The sequence below is a fragment of the Myotis nattereri genome (genome assembly GCF_964212035.1).
Source record: "Myotis nattereri genome assembly, chromosome: 14".
Taxonomy (NCBI): Eukaryota; Metazoa; Chordata; class Mammalia; order Chiroptera; family Vespertilionidae; genus Myotis; species Myotis nattereri.
This window is the reverse complement of record NC_138089.1, coordinates 61,457,677-61,478,809: the sequence shown is the minus strand read 5'-3', so window position 1 is coordinate 61,478,809 and position 21,133 is coordinate 61,457,677. Positions and strand designations below refer to the sequence as shown.

The window sequence follows — 21,133 nt, the reverse complement described above, 5'->3', positions numbered from 1 at the left end:
AGGCACGCACGCGGCGTCGGGGGCGCTGTGCTGGGCGAGCAGGGGCACGTGGCAGCATGCACCACGAGCGCAGGCGGGCACTTCCCGCAGCCAGGCCAGCCCACGGCTCCCCCAGTGGGAGCGGCCCGTCTGCCTCGTCCCCCGTCCTCCGAGGGTCTCGGGGGGAGGAGGCACCGACAGGCGGGGGCTGTGTTGTTACTTAGCGCCAGGTGAGGCCTGAGGACCGGGGAGGTAGACAAGCTCGCACGCCTCTCACATCCTCCGCCACCCGCCCGCCCGCCCACCTTTCCTGCACAAGCAGCGGGACTCAGGCAGCCAGATACTGCCGTCTCCCCTCCCGTGCCGAGGTGCCGGGCGCACCCTTCCTGCCATCCATCCGCGTGGAGTGTTTGCGGCGGGTGGGGTGGAGCTGGACGCTTCTTCCCTCTCCTGCCCTCGGTGAGGCCACACGGGACCAGGGGTTTCAGATGGAACCCGATGCTTCTTCAGAGCCGAGAGGAGAGGACAGCAGTCCCAGGCCCCACTGCTTCGCCGACCGCACACGTGTCACTTTTACACGCTGAGCTCCCTGACCTGCGCCCGACTTGGGGGGCAAGTTACACGAATGCTTTTCTGAAAGCGGCAGTTTAAAAGCCTGGACCGGTTGCTCTTTAAGGGCCTAAGACTTTGCCTCCCAGGCCGCTTTGTCCGGCCATGCCTGGGTTCTCTACTTGTACGACGTGACTATGCCAAGATCACGTGGCTGCATGTGTGTGGGGGAGAAGGGTCAGCATGAAGTCCTTTGCCACGTGAAAGTTTCGCACCTCGATGCACAGGTCGCACCTCCATCGGGGTCTGTGTCGGCCGTGGCCTCGAGCCAGAGGACCTGCCTCTGTACCAGTGAGACCCGATGCACAAAGGGCCACAGCAGGTTCCTGCGAGAAAAGCTGTGTCCCCAAGGCCGCCCCCCAGGCGGTGAGCAAGCTAATGCCCTGGTGTTCTCACCGTCGCCACCTCCGGCTCCGGCGGCCGTGGGTCCTGGGCAGCTCTGGGGCCTCGAGTGACTCCGCTCGGTGTCCCAGCCGTGGCTGCCTTTTTGCTTCGACTGCAGTCACTTCTCCGGTGTCTGTCGGCGCCGAGCTGCCTCCCAGCTTTCAGGAGGGAGGGGCCTGGGGTGCGTTTCCGCGCTGCGAGTGCCGTTGTTAGCAGTGGACCCAGCTCCGTGCACCCCCTTCAGTCACAGGCTGCCTTTACGTGTCCTCAGTCGCTTCCCTGCTGACACCCCCCTCGGCCCCCTGTCCTGCCAATGGTGACAAGCTGCTTCCTGCCGCCATTCCTTCCCTCCCCCAGCCGTGCAGGCTGCTTCCGGAGCCTTCTCTCACCGACCAGCCAGCATTTCCCTCATCTCCTCATTCTCGTCTTTACCGCTGAGCTGGTAGTTCATCTCACTGGTGTGGCTCCTCCATTTCTCATATTTGTGTTGAACTTCCGTGTGGTGACTTGTGTCCCCTCTAAACAGACAGTGGCAGGTCCAGTGGGTGTGAGACCTTCCCACATCCCTGCCCAAGGCAAGTCCTCTTCCCATTCAGGCCTCTTCCCAACCGGTCCAGGCTCAGGGGCCTCGTGTGGACGCTCTGATGTGCTGTGCAGTGGAGCCTGGTATTTAACGTTCCTGTTAGATGCCAGGATCTACCGAGAATCTCCTCCAGCTTCGGGTGAACACGGGAGTCGGCAGCTAGGCATTTGTCTCTTACCGAGGTTCCATGTGGAGCAGATTGCATGGTTATGCCAGGTCCTGGGGTCCTGGGGTCCTTGGTGCTGGCGGAGCCGGCCCTGCGAACAGCGCGGAGGAGGCGTGTCTCACTCACGGCAGCTGGACAGGAGCCGCCGCTGGAGCCTGACGATGGTGCTGCTTCCTGGGGGGGGGGGGGGGGGGGGACGGGACGACGGGACGGGACAGGGCCGCATAGGGCACCTGACACCTGTCCTGATGCGCAGCTGCAGGAGCTGTTCCCTCTCCCACTGCGGCAGGTCAGGGCCATGCAGGGCCGTGTGTGCACTGAAAACACGCTTCTCGAACTTGACAGCGAGTTGAATGGGAGGATCATGGTAACACCAAACACGCCAAGGCCTGTATGTACAGGCACCTCACACAACACTGTCGGGTTCCCTGAGGAAGCGTGAGGCCGGAGAGGCATTCTTGCTGAGGGATCGGGTGGCTTTTGAGGAGGAGAGCAAGGAATCGGACCAGGACCTTACAGGCCAGTCAGAGCAGGAGCACAGCCAGCGGCAGGAGGGGCATGTGAGACGATCAGGCCTGCGGAGTGAGGAGGGCAGGAAACCGCAGTCGGGATGAGAGGGGGGAGCCCAGGGCAGCGTCCTCCCTCAGCTCCCACCTTGACTTGCCCCGTCCTGGGTTTAGGCTGCTCTCGAGGAGGGTTGGTGGTTGGGTTTATGTCTGGGGAGCAGGAAGGCGGCCGGACGCTGAGGCCCCCTGGGCTGACTGTCTTTCAGCGCCATGGGGACGGTCGTGCTGGACGGGCAGATCTACGTCTGTGGGGGCTACGACGGCAACTCTTCCCTCAACTCTGTGGAGACCTACTCACCCGAGACGGACAAGTAAGGACCCGCCCCGGCACCTGGGCTGGCTGAACCTGGGGTAAACGGTTAGAACTGACGTTGAAGTCAGGCTGCTCAGAGCAGAGCTGCCCTGCCTGTAGCCCTGCAGTGCCTGCGGCCTGTAGGCCCTTAGTGACCTCTGCTTAATGAGGGAGGGAGGGAAAAAGACCCTGGAGACAGCCCACTCAGCCATGACGGTGGAAATGCCGGCGAGGACGAGGGGCGGCGGGCGGCACTCCTGAAGGGGCGGATGATGCGGGGAATGTAAGCGCGACATGGTCAGCTGAGCTGGAAACATGGTGTCTATTCACCTCATTCATGTAACTCCGGGCCCATCTTGTGCAATTATCAGCCCCAATTTTTTCATTTCGGTATTTGAATTTTCTCATGTTATGTAACAACATCAGCATGTTAGTAGGATGGATTCATCGGTGCTTTTAAGCCAGCGGTTCTCAACCTGTGGGTCGCAACCCCTTTGGGGGTCGAACGACCCTTTCACAGGGGTCACCTAAGACCATCGGAAAACACATATATAATTACGTACTGTTTTTGTGATTAATCGCCATGCTTTAATTATGTTCCATTTGTAACAATGAAATTGGGGGTCACCACAACATGAAGAACTGTATTAAAGGGTCGCGGCATTGGGAAGGTTGAGAACCACTGTTTTAAGCCAATACCTCATTCATTTAATCTGTTACATATCCGAGCAAGCAGGGCATCTAAGCCTGTTACGTAGCACCGTCTGCTGGGCCCACCATCGTCCACTCGGGGTCTTGGCTGCGGTCCTGGGCGCAGCGTGGGGAAGGCCTTCCGCCCCTCGGGCGGGGGAGAGGCGGGCCGAGCCATGGCGGGTCTGGGGGTGCTCGGGAGACAGGGAGGCGGCAGGAAGGGGTCTCGGGGGTTAGCCTGCCCGTGGGTCAGGGCGCGGAGGCGGAGGAGACCAGGACCACGTGGGGAGGAGCCACACCAGGCAGCGTGGACTCTGCCCCGAGGAAGCAGCGGGAGCCCCTGGGCGTGCTGCTCAGGGTCCCAGGGGGGAGGCCTGCGGCCAGGCCCTGTAAGGAGAGGCTGCTGCAGGTGGGGGGCGGGGGGGGGGGGCTCAGATCCAGGGGCCGGGCGAGCAAGCCCAGGAGCACACCAGCCGGGGATTGGTTGCCACAGGAACACGGATGCGGGAGAAGAGGCCATAAAGCTGCTGTTCCCCGGACAGCCACTAGGGGGCGGCGCCCACAGGAAAGACCTGGGAGCGCGGGGGGGGGGGGGGGGGCGGCCCGGGGAGGCTGGTCCGGGGGCTGCTGCTGTGAGCGCCTCAAGGGTCAGAGACCGCTGGGGGCTCAGGCCGGGGGCGGCCTCGCGGGGAAGGTGGGTGCCGGGGCAGGGGGAGCACAGCGCAGAGCCCGAGCCTTCTAAGGGCCCTGGGGGGCAGGGACCCCAATCTCACAACTCCCCTCCTGCTTTGGCTCTTCCTGAAGGTGGACAGTGGTGACCCCGATGAGCTCCAGTCGCAGTGCTGCCGGGGTCACGGTCTTCGAGGGCAGGATATACGTGTCCGGCGGCCACGACGGCCTGCAGATCTTCAACAGCGTGAGTCTGGGCTCCTGGGCTGGGCCCTTGCTCCATCCTTGAGAGCGACTGGGACAGGCAGTTCCCTGGGAACCGACTAGCCTTCCCGCTGCCGGAGAGGCGTCGCCTAGTGGGGTTTCGGGCCACCCACGGCCGCCCTCACGTCCTGAGCACGGGAGGCAGAGTGCGCCCCCTTCAGTCTCCGTGGAGACCCACCTGCGACTGGTGAGGGCGCTGCCCCCAGGAGGTGGGCTACAGGCAGCGCGGCCTTGCAGGCAGCTGTGTGCTTCGGCCCAATTTGTTGGAAATAAAACCTCAGCAGCCGTTCGCTGGTGGTTGGTTCCGAGGGCCCCTCAGTGCCGGCCGGGTTCAGGGGACCCGCCGCATCCGCTGTCACTCCCCGCAGAGCAGCCCTAAATGCAGACGGAAGGTCGGTCTGGACCAGTGGTGGCGAACCTTGTGAGCTCGGCGTGTCAGCATTTTGAAAAACCCTAACTTCACTCTGGTGCCGTGTCACATATAGAATTTTTTTGATATTTGCAACCATAGTAAAACAAAGACTTATATTTTTGATATTTATTTTATATATTTAAGTGCCATTTAACAAAGAAAAATCAACCAAAAGAATGAGTTCGCGTGTCACCTCCGACACGCATGTCATAGGTTCGCCATCACTGCTCTAGGCTCTGCCCCGTCCCTGAAAACCCAGGGGCAGGGGTGCCACTGAGGAGACGGCGTCAGAGCCAGGCACACGCTGCAGGGCTCTCCGTCCCTGCCCCCCCACTCCAGTCTGACGCCACGTGGGCCTCGGCTGACCGCGAGGCCACCGGTGGCCTGAGCCTCAGCTGACCGCCGTGCCGCTCTCCCTGCTGCAGGTGGAGCACTACAACCACCACACGGCCACCTGGCACCCCGCGGCCGGCATGCTCAACAAGCGCTGCCGGCACGGGGCCGCCTCCCTGGGGAGCAAGATGTTCGTCTGCGGCGGCTACGACGGCTCCGGCTTCCTCAGCAGCGCCGAGGTGTACAGCGCCGCGGCCGACCAGTGGTGCCTCCTCGTCCCCATGCTCACGCGCCGCAGCCGCGTCTCCCTGGTGGCCAGCTGCGGGCGCCTCTACGCCGTGGGGGGCTATGACGGACAGTCGAACCTCAGCTCCGTGGAGATGTTCGACCCGGAGACGGGCTGCTGGGCCTTCACGGCCCCCATGGCGTGCCACGAGGGCGGGGTCGGGGTGGGCTGCATTCCTGTCCTCGCTGTCTAAGGCGCAGGGGGGCGTGGTGGGGTCGGGGTCAGGTACCAGCGTGGGCACTTCCTTCCAGGGGCTTCCCGCCGGAGAGGGGGACCAGCAGGCGCAGGGGAGCCGAGGGGCGGTTCCCGGGTGCGCAGTCCTCCCTCACGTGCCGCCCTTGTGCCCTCCGAGCCCAGGGCACCAAGACGCACAGCCTGGCAGGTGCCTCTGGGCCTCACAGCTGGTGCCAGCGGCTGCTTGTGGTCACACGCCCAGGCCCGTCCAAGCCCAGCTCCGAGCCAGCCTGGCTGGAGGCTCCATCTGACACTCGCCTGCTGTTCTCCGGCCACAGAGCGGCCGGTCTGATGGGCAGCTGCAGTGGCCACACCTTGGAAGCGGGTGTGGCTGGGAGAGGACGACACCTGTGGAGACGCCGCCTCGGCCGGGGCTCGCGCCAGGCGCCTCCTTCCATCCAGGGCAGAGGCCTTGCCCTGCTCCTGGGAGAGCAGGGTGCACAGAAGCTCTCCTGTCTGCTGTTGGGGTCTCAGTGAGGTCTTTCATCTTATTCGGGAGAAACAGAAGGAAAAAAAGATACTTGAAAGAAGCTGAAGGAAATTTAAAGAAACACTTGAAAGAAACTGGAAAGAAAAATACCTTTTTTTTAAGTAAACATTTTTTGCAAGAAGAAAATGTTAAAAAAAAAAAGAGAGAGACACTAAAAGGAAATCGTGTTTAAACAGAAAACCACCCACCATGTAGAGGGTGGTGACCGCTCCCACATCTGGGCCCGGTCCTGAGCCTCGCACAGCACGGGGGTTCCCTCTGGCCCCGCGTGTCGAGTCCGTGCACGACGGGCCCTGCAGCAAGGTGCTCCTCGGTCGTGTTCACACCCATCGTCAGAGGACCCTTCCTCGCAGGCTTAGTGAGTCGGCTGACCTGCCGCAGCTCCTGCAGGGGGAGCGCCCAGCTGGTTGCTGGAGGCTCCCGGTGCCCCTGTGGTCGCCCACGGCCACCCTGGCTCACTCGCACTCCCCTCCCCACCTTTCATTCCTTCCGTATTCGACCAGCAGGAAGCAGTCGGTCTGGCCAGACTCTCACTGCCCGTCTGTCGTTCTTGCTGGAGGCTGGTGGTGAAGCCTGTGGAGCTCTGCCTGCCTCCGGAGCCGGCCGAGGACTCGGTCTGGTGGCCTTGCCCGCCCTGCCCGTCCGCTGCTGCTGCGCCCTCGGCAGCCTGACCCGCAGACGGACCTCGACTCGCATGCAGAGCCGGCTTTCCCAAGTGAAGAGTCAAGGCCGGAGGGCTCCTGCCGCTGCAAAGAACAAGCTTTATAGTCCTTCCCCCGATTGAGCAAAGGGCTCTGGAGGACACTGCTCCCTCCCTCCTCCCTGATGGGACCTCACGGGCACACAGGAGGCCCCTGAGTCACCAGCGCGGGGCAGGGGGGCCGTCCTTCAGCTGCTGCTGCCAGAGCTGGTGTTCTGCCTGCTGCCAGTATTTAGTGCAGGACGGGCCTCGGGTCCCCATCTCCCCGGCGGCCCCGGAGGCTGGGAGCCTGGCGGGGAGCAGTGTGGGGCCAGAGTCGTCTTCCGCCCGCGAGGCTCGCAGGGTGAGCAGTCGCCAGGTGTCCTGAGGGAATACCCTGTGCCTGCCACTTGGGCGCTGGGCCTCTGGGACAAACACTTGAACATGATTTTTTAACGACAACAATCGATATGGCTGAGCTGAGCCCTGGAGCAGCTCTGACATTCCCCACCCTCTCATTGGCCCTGAGGTGGCCGCGGGGAGGCGGGTCCGCATTCCTGGTGGAGAGGGGTGTGTGGTGCGCCTGATTCTCATCAGCCCCTTCTTCTGTGAACTTGAAGTAGCACTGACAAGCCTGATGGTGACGGCGCTAAGAACCGGTCAGTGGGCCAAGGCGGGGGCCTGGCCGGTCCTTAGGAGGCTGGCCCGGAGGCTGCCACTGGGGGTGGCTCATTTCCCGAGACCTGCTGCCCTTGTAGGGCCTTCCCGCGTCCCTCCCGCCTCCCCGGTGACATTGCACTGCTGACTGAGAGCGCTTCCCGGGAGAGGGAGCCAGGCCTGGACCCGGCTCAGCGCAGGTGCACACCCACCGGCAGTTTTACACTCTGAGCCCCTCAGTCCAAGGGCATGTTTGCCAGCAGCTGGTCTGCCCTGTGGTGCCGGCGCCATCTCAGCAGCATGGGGAGAAGAGCCGTCACCCCGGAGACGTGCAGGGGGTTCCCCGGCCGGACAGCTGTGCTCAGGGCCTCGGGGCTCGCCCAGCCCGGAGCAGAGGGCTGTGACCTGTGTCCTGGGCATTTCCCCTAAAGCACGTATTTCATCTGCGATCAAAGCCGAGATGGGAGCTGAAGACCAGCCTTTGACTTGGCCACAAAGGTGGGAGCAGGGAGAGATTCTCCTCCTCCCGCCCCCCAATTTACTGTTTCCCAGAAATCTCACTTTTATTTATAGAGCGCATGTGTTAAGAAACCAAAGAGAAATAAAGAGCACACTTCTAAATCATCTTGCCCTTTCCTGATTCATTTTTTAAATACTATTAGAAGCAAATCATATTTTTATTGTGATTCATTGAAAAACACAGAACTAAGTAAAAATATGCTGTGAAAATAAGGAAGCAGCCAGATACAGCAAAAGCAGTCTTTGGAAAGACGCGCATTTTAGACGAATGGGTTTTGGTGAAAAACACGCGGAAGACGACCGGCCTGTTGCCTGCGTGCGCCTGCCCAGGTCACCGCTTCTCTCGGATCGCCCGCCCCTCGCTGCCATCGGACTCCGAGCCCCATGGCCTGTGGCCGCGGACCCGGGCCCGGCCTCCCGCTCCCGGTTCCCGCTCTAGGCCAGAGTCGCGGCTGTGGTGCACGTAGTCACTGGAACATTCGTTAGTTTATTTTTGTAATTGAATTCGGTGAGGTGGCATTGGTTACTAAAGCTGTATGGGTTTCAGGGGGCACTGCATCGTGGGTTTTTCCCATAAGTCGGCGTCGGGTCGGGCTCGCCCTCTGCGTGGTGACAGACGGCAGCGATCCGTGTTCGAGTTTGGAAGGGGATGCCCGTCCCACACATGCCCCACCAGCACGTGCTCACACATGAACACGTGCTGACGCCCACGTGGCCGCCTCGGGGGGGCCCACGGAGAGGGCAGCTGGCATAAAGCTCCTGCGTCAGACGCCTGGCCCGGCTCACCGTCGGGCTGAGGTCACCCCCGCGCCCAGGTCAAGGCCGCCTGAGGGGACAGTCCCGCCCCCGCACCGGGTGTCGTCTGCGGCCGGGGCCTGGGGTGGGCTTTGGCAGCGAGGGGACGAGCAGACCCCGTGTGCAGATCACGGAAGAGGCAGCAGGTCCTCCTCGGGCTCCGAGCTGTGGGGAAGGTCACGGCCCCGCAGGTAGGGATGCCCTTTCCGGGGAGCGACACCCCATCGCGGGAGGGGCTGCTGCGCTTCGGCTCCCTTGCCCGGCCCTGGCCTCCCCGCTCGCTGGCACGGAGCCCACTCCTCCCCCCCCCCCCCGCGGCGCACACGCGGCTTTTACTGCCGCTCAGATAGCGAACATCACACGCCCAGGAGGTGCGAGGGACCTGGACGCTCTGCTGGCGTCTCCGGCTCCACGCCCAGTTTCCTGAGAGGTTTTCTCCTTAAGGAGCTCAGGTGCATCCGTGGCCAAGACCAAGCCGGGACCGAGGCTGGTGAGAGCCGAGCCGAGGGCGCCGGTCGGGGCGAGGACGCCAGTCGGGGCGGGGGCGCCGGTCGGGGCGGGGGCGCCGGTCGGGGCCGGGGTGAGGCGGTTGCCCTGGGATGGACCGGAGGGAAGCTGCTGAGTGTGTGACACCCTTTGGACGTTGCAGGAGGGCCCAGGAGGCGTCTGATACATAAAGTCGGGGTCGGGAAGAGGTGCTGCCTGGAGCTCTGATGAGGGGGCGGCATAAAGGAACTAAAGGCGGCCGATGACTGCCTCCCTGGGCCTCCAGGGCCCTCACGCCCCCTCGGCCCGCATCCCGTGTGCTCTCCATCGTCCCTGTCCCGACCCCAAGGACCATGACGCGAGTGGAATCGCCCCGGGGCCTGCCTCATGGGTCTCCTCGCCCCGAGTCCAGTTGGCCCAGCTAACACTTCATTCATTCACACAGGACTCGGTCGTCTGTCAGAAATGCTTTATTGAGCCTCTCCCCTGAGGATGGGCTGACCCCGTGGCAATGCCTGCGGATGTGAAGGGCCGGGGCGGGGTTGGGGTGCTGGGTCCTGCAGAAGGACTGTCCTCCCAGGAGCACCTGGTCGAGAAGCCCATTCCCCCACCCTCTGTCGCCGGCGCTGGCGGGCACAGCTGTGCGCACACAGGGTGCGTCCGGCCGGGGCACAGCAGGTCACGCCGGCATGGTCTGAGGCTCCTGAACGCTCTGAGGAGGGAAGGACACCTGCTGGGGGCAAGCCTGGGGCTTCCTGGAGGAGGTGGCCTTGGAGCTGTGTGTCCTTGAAGGGTGAGTAGGAGTTAGACACAGGACGGGCAGGCGTTCGAGCAGAGGGCAGCAGGTGTGCGGAAGCAGAGGCGCGTGGGGGACTGTGCAGCGAAGGGGGTGCTGTGGGCGCCGAGGGAGTGGGCGGTGGGAGGGGAGGTCATGGCTGGGATGCGGCCTCCCCTCCTTCCCGGCCCTAGAAATTCCTCAGGATGTTGTTGATGATGTCATTCCTGGCGTTGTCGTACAAGTTCCTGGCCACAGGGGGCAGCTTGGAGCGGTCGATGTCTGAAGCTGCTTCTTCGGGGGGTGGAGCCTCCGGCTGCTCCTGCGAGTCCTGCAGAAGGGACACTGTGGTCACCGCCCATCGCCCTCACGGACTGTCACCCCTTCCCGTCCTGCCTGGCCTCCTCTCCAGGCCGATGAAGAGACTGCGGCCCAGGCAGCCGTTGGTGATGGGGCTGGAGGCGCGCCCGGAGGGCTGGGCGGCCTGGGCCTCGGGACTCGCTTCCACCCTCGCTCCCCGCTCACCGGCCAGGAGGCTGCCCCTCCGAGGTGTCTTCCCCCCAAGTGTGGGCTGGAGAGGAGGGTCGGTTCCCCAGAGCCAGCGTCCTGCCCAGGAGGCAGGTGCGGCTCCCAGCACCCCCGGCCCCAACCACCGGACTCGCCCCTCGCCTTGTGCCAGATGACCCGCCGTCCTCAGAATCCCTCGAGAACCGGCATGGAGGACGGCTTAATCCTGATCAACCCATTCTCCAGACGAGGAAACAGGCCCCATGTGCCCAAGCCAGTGGCTCACCTCTTGCTGGCGCTCCGGGCCTGGGCTGCAGTCGACCAACAGGATGCGCTGACGGCCCAACCGGCCCAACCGGCCGAAGGTGCTCCTGCAGTTCCGCTCCTCCTGTGGGGCAGCGAGCGCAGGGGCTGGAGGCGATCCGGGCCCAAGGCCCCCACCCCACAGCCCACCCGCCGTGCGCCTCATCCTCCCAAGCCAGAGCTGCAAGCAGAGGGTGACCCAGGGCCCCCGCGGGCTAGATGCACCCCCCCCCCCCCCCCCCCCGTCGGTGACTCAGGGATGCCGCCCTCGAATGAGCCGCTGAAATGTGCACACGAAGGACTGTCCGACCCTGGGCTAGGGTTGTGGGAGATCTTGACCTAATTTTATTTTGCTTCTCCACAGTTTGTTAATTTGCTATCAGAAAATGTTGTTTTTCTAATTTCATACCTTAGGTACATTATGGTCCCACTTTATTCTTTTTCTATTTAGTCATTTTTTTAAAAAATATATATTTTTATTGATTTCAAAGAGGAAAGGAGAGAGACAGAAACATCACTGATGAGAGAGAATCACGGGTCGGCTGCCTCCTGTTCGCCCCCCAGTGGGGACAGAGCCCACAACCCAGGCACATGCCCTTGACTGGAATCGAACCCGGGTGGGCGGAGATGAACACAGACCCCCCCCCCCCCCCCGGGCCAGTGGAGAGGAGAGGACCCCCTGCTCCTGCTGGGGTGGGGGACTCACCCCGCCGTCCCTGAAGGCGCACTGCTGGGGCGCTGGCTGCTGCGGCTCTGAGAGGCACACCGTCTCCTTGATCCTGAACCTGACCAGCGTCCTCAAGGTGGAGTTCTGCAGAAGCAAGAGCAGCTCCCGGTGAGTCCCCCAGCGGATGGAGCCGAGGCACCGCGGTCAGCGCAGCCTGAGGAAGGGCTGAGCCAGGCCCGGGCTTCCCACCACGGCGAGGACCTCAGGCAGCAGCGGTGGGGGGAGCTCTCGGAGACCGTGGGCCCAGAGGGGCCGCTCCCCGTCTCTGTGACACTCACCGATCTGGGTGTTGGGAGGACCTCCAGCAGGCCGAAGAGGGGCTGGCCTTGCCGCCCGGCGTTGAAGAATTGCAAGGCCGTGGCGACAGTCCTCGCCTGGGGGCCCTGCCGGTGTTGGGCCTCACAGGCCATCGCCGCCAAGCCCGCCACCAGTACGAGCGCCCTCCAGGCCCCTGCCATGGTCCCTTCTCCGCCCTCGGCCACTTTCCGTCCCTTTTAGGTGCTTCTTGGGCTGCCTTGTGCAAGGGCTGCTGGTGACATCAAGGGCCTCTCCCTTCCTTTGCCAGACACCACTGTTGGCCAATGTTCTGAAATGCCATTGGCCAAGAAGCAAACAGGTTTGGGCAACGGCTCAGGGCCTCCGAGTGGGCAGGAGACCTGGCTGATCTGGGGCAAGTCCCTTCCCTCTGAGTCTCCGTGTCCCCACCTGTGCCACCAGGAGGCCGGCTCCGGCGGCAGGACCCTGTGCCGTCTCCGCCTGGCGATTCTGGTTTGACCCCAAAGAACCTTCCAGAACACGGAGTCTGTGTGCGGCAGCCCCTCTGCGGCTGGGCCAGGCTGACATCCACGATGTGACATACATTTTATAAGTTGGTGTCAGCCTTCAGAAACCTGTGCCTGACTCTGAAAAAGCCCGATCTGCTAACCCATGGCTCATCGTCCCTGTGGCTGTGACGGCGGCAGCCTCCCCAGGGAGACCCTCCCCGTCCCCTCCTGGCTGCTCCCCGGACAAGGCTGGGAGGCGGGTCCGGCTTCCTAGCTGCGGGGATGGGCAGGACCCTTTTTCTTGTGCTTGATGTCCATTTACTAGGTGTGCCGGTTAGTAATGCGGATTGACCTTAACCGGTTAATAATACGGGTTAGTTATCAACCGGTTAATAGTTTGGATTGGCCCTGGCTGGTTTGGCTCAGTGGATACAGCCTCGGCCTGCGGACTGAAGGGTCCTGGGTTCAATTCCAGCCAAGGGCACATGCCCGGGTTGCGGGCTTGATCCCCAGGGTGGGCGTGCAGGAGGCAGCCAATCAATGTTTCTCTCTCATCATTGATGTTTCTATCTCTCTCTCCCTCTCTCTCTTTCTCTCTGAAATCAATAAAATAAATATTAAAAAAAATAATGCAGATTGACCCTCTACTGGTTAATAATGCGGATTTTGTCATCAAAGAAAACACGATAATTTCAAGAGAAACATCAAAAGTGCTTTGTTCAAAATAATGTCCTTCGCTAGCTACACATCCCCCATCTTTCGGGTGATTTGTGGATCCGTCCCAATAGCACTTTTCTTGTTTTGAGGCAAACCATTCAGAGACCCAATTTTCCACGTCTCCGTACGTTGTGAAGTGCTGCTCAGAAAGTGCGTGCGCCATCGATCGGAACGAGTGGTCATCTGAAGGCGCAAGGTCTGGTGAACACGGCGGGTGGGTTCATGCTTCCCAGGCAGGATCTTTTAACGTGTCTTTAACTGGTTTGAAGTGTGTGATGGTGGGTCATCATGAAGCAAATTACTTTGCCGTGTCTTCTGGCCCATTCTGGTGGTTTTATGATCAAAGCGTGCTTCAAATTGATTATTTGTTGTCGGTGGCGATCAGTGTTAACGGTTTCACCTGGTTTGAGAAGCTCATGATACACCTTCCTGATCCCACCAAACGCAGAGCATTGTCTTCTTTCCAAAGCGATTCGGCCTTGCAGGCGATGTTGATGGTTGACCTGGGTCAACCCATGATTCTGTGCGTTTGGGATTCTCAACATAAACCCACTTCTCATCGCCAGTCACAATTCGATGCAAAAAAGACTTTCTTTCGTGCCGTTAAAGCAACATTTCACTGATGACTTTTCGTTTTCCGTTTGTCTTTCGTTCAGTTGATGTGGCACCCGTTTTCCTTCCTTTAAAATCTTTCCCTTTGCTTGTAAACGATCGGAAATCGTTTGCTGAGAAACGTTTAATCTTCCTGCGAGTTGTTTCTGAGTTTGACACGCACCTTCATCCAGTAATGCTTGTCATTGTTGGTCTTCACACTTTCTCGGTTGGCCTGGACGCTCTCTGTCTTTCACATCGAAATCCTCCCTTTTAAAGCGTTTGAACCCACGCTCACAGGCGTCTTGAGATGGAGCATGTTCACCATAAGCTTCCCGAAGTATACGATCACTTTCAGCAGCACAATTCTTCAAAATAAAGTAATGAATTAAAACTTCCCGCAAATGCTCTTTTTTTGGCACGAAATTCGACATTTTTAAGTGTAAAAATATCTATGATGTTAACACCTTCAGCAAATTTGACATATGAAGTTTTGAAGCTTGCTGTCAATACAGCAAAACAGCATACATATCATTTCGCATATATATCAACATATGTGTAACTCCATCTATTGAAAAAAATCCTCATTATTAACTGGTACACCTAGAATAAATCTTTTAAAAAATCCTCACCCAGCCCTAGCCAGTTTTGTTCAGTGGTTAGAGCACTGGCCTGCAGACTGAAGGGTCCCAGGTTCGATTCATGGTCAGGGCACTTGCCTGGGTTGTGGGCTTGATCCCCTGTAGGGGGCGTGCAGGAGGCAGTCAATTATTCTTTTTCATCATCGATGTCTCTCTCTCTCTCTCTCTCCCCCTCTCCCTTCCTCTCTGAAATCAATAAGACTATATATTTTTTTAAAATATATTTTATTGATTTTTTACAGAGAGGAAGGGGGAGAGAGAGAGAGAGTTAGAAACATCGATGGGAGAGAAACATCGATCAGCCGCCTCCTGCACACTCCTACTGGGGATATGCCCTTGACCGGAATCGAACCTGGGACCCTTCAGTCAGCAGGCCGATGCTCTATCCACTGAGCCAAACCGGTTTCGGCAAGACGATATTTTTAAAAAAGAAAATAAAAGAACAGCCCAGGCACAGAGCTGGTAAGGGAAGGTGCTGGGAGGTGCTGGGCTACCAGCACAGGGTGGTGCCCCCTGCCGCTCTGCCCTCCGTGGGGCTGTGGGCTGGCTGTCCCCCATCTGCTGAGCGGAGTCTGCAGAGAGCGAGCCTGGAGCCTGGGAGGGCGGAGGGCGGAGTGCGAGGGCAGGATTCCTGCGTCCAGCAGGAGGTTTCTCCAAGCCCCGCCCTGCATGTGACCACCTGGGGCTGAGTTTGGGGCAGGGGGCAGGTGAGGCTCTGGAGGGTGTTGGAGGGTGCAGGGAGCAGGAAGTGGACATGGGGGCTCCCCCGGCAGGAGGCAAGAGCCCCCCTTCAGGTGAGCGTGGCTGCCACACGGCTCACTGAGCCAGCAGCACCTCCCCAGGCCCCATGGCTTCGGCGCCTCCGTGAGAGCGTGGGGAAGCAAAGCCTTCACCAGGGCCGGTGGGTTGCGAGGAAGGAAGGTGGCGGCCCTTGGGCAAAACTCTGCCCTGGCTGGGCCTCCGCGTCCCCCTGGCTCTACCGCGTGGTCAGGGCGGGCAGAGAGCCAGGCCTCAGCCCTTGCCCAAGTCGGATGGAGAAAGGGGCTGTGGCACCACTGCCCATGGGGACACACACCTGATGCTTTGAAACCAGCCGTGTGGACACAAGTTGCCCCACTACCAGGGACGCCTGGCCTCTGAGAGTCCAAGTGGAGCCCAGCCCTGACCCCGCAGGTGTGGCAACCCCCGGGCGCGACCCTCTCCAGCCCTCACTGCGGAGTCCAGGATGAGGATGCCTCAGGGGTGTGGGAGTCCAGGATGAGGATGCCTCAGGGGTGTGCCCGGGGCACCCTGAGGCCCATCAGCCCGGGCCCTCCCGTCCAGCAGCCGGAACCTGGGGCCTGTCCTAGGCAGGAGAGGGATAAACCTCCATTGCTTGCTTCCCATTCACAGACTCCGGTGCAGGCGTGCCCCTCGCCCGAGAATTAAACCTGGTTCTGAACAAAACCACCTTATTTCAAGTCCTTCGGGCCTTTGTGCAGCCAGTGGTGCCCCAGGTGGTGGCCCTGGTGCCATCTGCTGGCCAAGTGACGTCCAAGAACTGGGGAGGGGTGCGGGTTTCTTTATTATTATTTAAATACTAGAGGTCTGGCTTCCCTGGCTGCCAGCACAGGCCTCCCTCCAGCACGGGGGGGGGGGGGGCAAGCTTCCCTCGCAGCCCCCACTTTGTCCAGAAGGTCATCCGGAAGGACGTATGGTCTAATTAGCATATTACGCTTTTATTATTATAGATGTTTTTATTGATTTGAGAGAGAGAGGGAGGGAGAGGAAAAGAGAGAAACATGGACAGGCCACCATATGCACGCCCCCTGCTGGGGCACGAGCCCACACCCGGGCATGTGCCCTGACCAGGAATCAAACCCGTGATCGCTTGGCTCTTGGGTCGACCCCCAACCCCTGAGCCACCCGGGTGGCGGGCGGTTCTGCTTCTTCGAGGGGCCTCAGGGCACTGCCCTTCTCCCCAATCTGTGCTGCTCGAGCCTTTTCCAGGGAGGAAGTAACCAATGCTCTCAGGTCCTTGGAGGGAGGGAGCGGGGAGGGTGCTGTGTCACCGAGGAGCTGCTTCTTTGCTGCTCTCCGGGGAGCCTCTCTCTGGGCCGAAGGGAGGGGGCTGCCTCGCCAAGCTCCAGGTGCCCAGCGGGGTGGCTGGGGGGAAGGGACACTTCCGCTGGCTCCCAGGCTGCCAGGTGAGACCAGCAGCGCCTCCTGCCCTCCCACCCCTCCCCTCCCTTCCTCTCCTCCCTTCCCCTTTCCCTTCTCCCCCTCTCCCTTTCTCTGCCCTGCCAGACCTCTGACCCCCCTCGGCACCCCCATGGTGTTTTGGGCAGCCTCTTTCCCTCTCCATGCCCCGTTTCCCCACCTGTAATGCAAGTCATCCAAGGAAGGTAGCTCCTAGGCTCCTGCTTGGGTGACTGGGACCATTCTTTCTGGACTCACCAGAAACTAGGAGCTGTGCCCAGCAGTGGGGCACAAGGCACGTGTCGTGTCCACCCGACTAGCTAATGCCCAAGTTTTCCAAGGTGGCGGCTCATCTGCAGGTGGTGAGTCTTCCTATTGCTCCACATCCTCACCATCAACTACCTTTTTTAAAAATGTTTTTATTGACTTCAGAGAGGAAGGGAGCGGGGAAGAGAGAAACATCAATGATGAGAGAATCATGGATCGGCTGCCTCCTGCACGCCCCCCACTGGGGATCCAGCCTGCAACCCGGGCCTGTGCCCTGACCAGGAATGGAACCGTGACCTCCTGGTTCATAGGTCGATGCTCAATCACTGAGCCACGCCGGCCGGGCACCACCAGCTCTCTCTGACTGATGTGCACTCAGTGGTCGGATGAGTATCTGGTGGGCTGTAGTCGTGGTTTGGGCTTGCATTCCCCTCTGTGTGGCGAGGTTGACCATCTTCCTGTAGGTGTTTGGTTGTTCCCACACAAGACATGTGCCCATTTCTCTACTGGGTTGTTTGTCTGGAGAACTCATTGGAGTTCTTTGCATATTCTAGACCAGTGGTTCTCAACCTTCCTAACGCCGCGACCCTTTAATTACAGTTCCTCATGTTGTGGTGACCCCCGACCATAACATTATTTTCGTGGCTACTTCATCACTGTAATGTGGCTACTGTTATGAATCGTCATGTAAATATCTGATATGCAGGATGTATTGTCATTGTTACAAATTGAACATAATTACAGCATGGTGATTAATCACAAAAACAATATGTAATTATGTATGTGTTTTCCGATGGTCTTAGGCGACCCCTGTGAAAAGGTTGTTTGACCCCCAAAGGGGTCGCGACCCACAGGTTAGAACCGCTGCACTAGACAGTAACCCTTTGTGGCTTATGTCTCACAATATTTTCTCCTAATTTGGTCTTGTCTTTTCCCACTTTCCTTATAACACCCTGCTTTTCTTTTAACTTTTTAGTTTGACATCATTTCAGGCTTACTTGGGAAAGTTGCAGAATTGTACAAAGAATCCCTTCGTACCCTTTACTCAGGTTCTCCAAATGTTAGCGCTTCACCATATCGGCGTCCTCCTCTCTCTCTCTCTACAGACACGTATACACGCGTGTAACAGTCACTCGCCTCGGCCCCTCCGGCCGCCATGCTGTTCTGCAGGCTGCCGGGAGCCTTTGAAGAATGGCGGCAATCATCCCAGGTAGAAACTGGAGTTTAACTCTAACCCTGCTGTTTGGCTTAACAATAGAAAAGTTACTTTGATTTTCTGAATTATATAAATCATCCCATTCGATTGAATGCCTTATTGATTGTAATGTGAATATCCCATTGATTGTGATCTTACTGGTTTTAGAAAGCAAATTCCTCTGTACCTGGGAACCTGGACAGCACAATTATCCCAAGACCCGAGGGCTCTAGATAATGTGTTTCTATCAACTCAGTGAACCAAAGACCAAAACTATCATTAGTCTTTGTGGATAACTAATCGGCTCCATCTCGCTTCTGTAACTGCTTTGTGCAACCAGGGTCCTCATTCCCAACCTTGGGATGTAATCAATACCTTTGTGGTCTCTGCCTATAGATCAGGTGCTGCGGCCATCTTATCACTGCGAGACCTGGGAGAGCGAAGTGCCCCCTCGGAGTGCGGACTGCAATAAATGTGACTCTTTAATTCGACCTCTTGAGGCGTCCTTCTGTGATTCGCGGGGCACATGACAGCACCTTTGCTGCCGGGCCTTTGCATTTGCTGTTCCCTCTTCCAGATCACTCCTCCCCGCACTCTGACCCTGGTTTGCTCCTTCACGTCCTTGAGAGCCCTGCTCAGATAGTACCTGCTCAGTGCAGCCGGCCCTGGCCCCCAGTACGGAAGGTGTAACACTGCAAGTGCCCGTTCGGCCTGTCCCGCCCGCTCTCACCGCAGCCGGCAGTGATGCCTCTCACTTCCATCCTCTTCACTGTGCCGCCCGCTGCCTCCCGCGCTCACGGGGACCCCACGAGGGCAGAGATGTCCGCCTGTTTTACGCAGCAACACCTAGCACAGCGCACAGGGCACGGCTGAATAAATATTTGCTGAACAGCCCTGGCCGGTGCCGCTCAGTGGATAGACCGCCGGCCTGTGGACCGGAGCATCCCGGGTTCGATTCAGTTCAAGGGCATGGACCTCGGTTGCAGCCTCCTCCCCGGCCTGGGCCCTGGTCAGTGCTCGTGCAGGACACAACCCATCGATGTGTTCCTCTCACATTGATGTTTCTGTCTTTCTCTCTAAAATCGATGGAAAAATATCCTTGGATGATACACACACACACACACACACACACACACACATTGGTTGAATAAATGAACTGAGAGGGAGAAGACCCAGGCCCACCCGGGACTCGGCATTCCCTTGCTGGGAGATTAATGATCCTCTCCCTTGTCCACTCCTCAGTGTAAAAGGGAGGGTGTGTGCCTCCGGCAAGTTTGGGGCGGGGGGGGGGGCTGTGCCGCGCCAGCACAGCCAAGGGTGATCCTGAGTGGGGTGATGAAAGGATTACGAAAAGACAGACAAGAGAATGAAAGCTGGGTCTCGGTGGGAGACTGCTCCCAGATGAGGGGACAGCGCCCGTGCCCACAAGCCGTGTCTTTATTTTATAGCAGATGCCACGAGGCAAAGTAGGGGTGTGATCATGTTGTTTCCAACATTCTCGTGGGTTTCAACCTCACTCAACTACATGCACCTGAACTCCATCACAAGGCACTGGGGCCACGTGTTCGGACCACAGGCTCAAGCTCACAGCTGCGGCCGTTGGCTGTCACTGTGCTGGGAGGGCCCTGCCCTCCAGCTGGGACGTGCCCGTGGCCATGAGAGAGAGGACTGTGCCCTCCCATCAGTCCGAGGCTTGAACCTGTCCGAACACTGTAACCGAGCCCCATATATCCCCCTTTACTTTTGTTTTTAAACACGCCTATTTAATTATCCAAAAAACTCTAAACAAATGATTCAGCATAAAGCTGAAGATCATGGAGGAAATATTAAACTTACTCCAGCTATTAACAAAACCATAAACAGCAATGTTAGCAAGAGAACAAAACTCTGGCTAATAACAAAGCAGTCCCAATGCAAAACCCAGCTACAAACATGTTAACGTTTTCAGGACATCTTTCTTACTCAAAGTCCTTAGGTTTAGCTCCGCAAGATTTTTCAGAAAACTGACAGTTCACCAACGCTAGCACAGCTTCCACTTGCTTTTCTAACATCTGCTTGGCCTCAGTCGCCATCTTCTCCAGCTGCCTCCATGCTGACATCCCGCCGATGCAAGGCTAGTGCCCTGGGTCAGGCTGTTTGCACGGTTGTCCTCGGCACTGAGTCCGCACCAGTCCCGGTCGAACCAGCCCCGTCCGCACAGGTGGAAGTCTGGTCCCTTCTCGGGCTCTTGCTCTAGCCGCGGCTGCATGGAAACGAGCAACCCTCGGTCCTGCAGAGCTGGAGACCTCCAACTCCGAGTCTGGCGTCTCACACAGACCCAAAGTCCCAGGGAGCTATCTGGTTGCACAAGCAAAGATAACCAAAGCCTATGCCGAAACCGGTTTGGCTCAGTGGATAGAGCGTCGCCCTGCAGGCTGAAGGGTCCCAGGTTCGATTCCGGCCAAGGGCATGTACCTTGGTTGCGGGCACATCCCCAGTCGGGGGTATGCAAGAGGCAGCTGATCGATGTTTCTCTCTCATCGATGTTTCTAACTCTCTATCCCTCTCCCTTCCTCTCTGTAAAATATCAATAAAATATATTTTTTTAAAAATTACTTCCTTAAACAACAGCAACCACAGCCATCTTCTGCTTTACAGTGGCTTCAACAAAACCTAGGAGATTTCTACCTTATTTTGTACCTCCTAATTACTTATTTTCTACCACTTATTTCTCTATTTCTACAGCTTATTTTCTAACGTCTACCACTTACTTTCTACTGCTTATTTTCTACTTATTTTTCTACCTCCAACTATGAACTATAGGTAGGCCTGGCTGCCCTTGTCCAAACCTTCCTGGGTTGCAACCCCCGCTTACTTCTACATTTCTACAGCTTATTTCCTACCACTTATGTTTTACTTATTTCTCTACCTCTAACTATGAACCATAGGTAGGCCTGGCTGCCCTTGCCCAAACCTTTCCTGGGTTGCAACCCCCGTTTATTTCTCTATTTCTGCAGCTTATTGCTACTTATTTTCTACCGCTTATTTCTACATTTCTACCGCTTATTTTCTACCGCTCACTTCTCTATTTATTGCTCTATGCTAACAGCCATAAACTTGGCTGAAGGCGTAGCTTCCACTCCTGGCTTGTCTGCCATTTGCTGGGCCTCAGTGGTGAGCTGCTTCCGCTGACGCCATGTTGGCACCTCGGCCCCTGGTGCAGCCTCTGTTTCCTTTTCTTCCTCTTTGCTGGCATCGGGGCAACTCTCCGTCCCTTGAACGGAGGGACAAGGAGCTTCTCTGGGTCCATGGTGGTGTCGCACGTACCGTTCTGGCACCCAAACTGGCGGTACTGCTCCTTCCGGAAAGACACAAACACAACCTCTTCTCCCCGTT

At 58.5% G+C, this 21,133-nt stretch overlaps 2 protein-coding genes across 4 annotated transcripts in view; one reads left to right on the top strand and one right to left on the bottom strand.

The window, feature by feature from the left end:
• KLHL18 (kelch like family member 18) overlaps positions 1 to 18,249 on the top strand; it is a 47,994-nt gene extending 29,745 nt beyond the window's left edge. For 2 of the 3 annotated variants that reach the window (XM_081106345.1, XM_081106347.1), the window contains exons 8-10: positions 2,494 to 2,598; positions 4,074 to 4,185; positions 5,040 to 7,916. In XM_081106345.1, the coding sequence (XP_080962471.1) occupies positions 2,494 to 2,598; positions 4,074 to 4,185; positions 5,040 to 5,426 (604 nt within the window). In that variant the 3' untranslated portion in view covers positions 5,427 to 7,916. Of the gene's footprint in view, positions 1 to 2,493; positions 2,599 to 4,073; positions 4,186 to 5,039; positions 7,917 to 17,669; positions 17,774 to 18,154 lie in introns of those variants that run through there. The other variant, XM_081106346.1, reaches the window with a different exon arrangement.
• On the bottom strand, positions 9,549 to 11,920 carry LOC308529641 (15 kDa protein B-like). The gene is made up of 4 exons (XM_081105868.1): positions 11,684 to 11,920; positions 11,385 to 11,489; positions 10,662 to 10,763; positions 9,549 to 10,199 (listed from the first exon to the last, which is right to left on the bottom strand). Exons 1-4 carry the CDS (start codon positions 11,861 to 11,863, stop codon positions 10,059 to 10,061), a joined length of 528 nt encoding a protein of 175 aa, XP_080961994.1. The 5' UTR covers positions 11,864 to 11,920; the 3' UTR covers positions 9,549 to 10,058.
• Positions 18,250 to 21,133: the final 2,884 nt, after the last annotated feature.

Bases quoted from the DNA above. Each gene is read 5' to 3' on its own strand.
- LOC308529641 (XM_081105868.1), bottom strand. From the start codon at position 11,863: ATGGCAGGGGCCTGGAGGGCGCTCGTACTGGTGGCGGGCTTGGCGGCG. The intron at 11,490-11,683 runs GTGAGTGTCACA...TTGCTTCTGCAG, and splicing joins TCCTCCCAACACCCAGATCG to AACTCCACCTTGAGGACGCT. The intron at 10,200-10,661 runs GTGAGCCACTGG...TCCCTTCTGCAG, and splicing joins GCCCGGAGCGCCAGCAAGAG to GACTCGCAGGAGCAGCCGGA.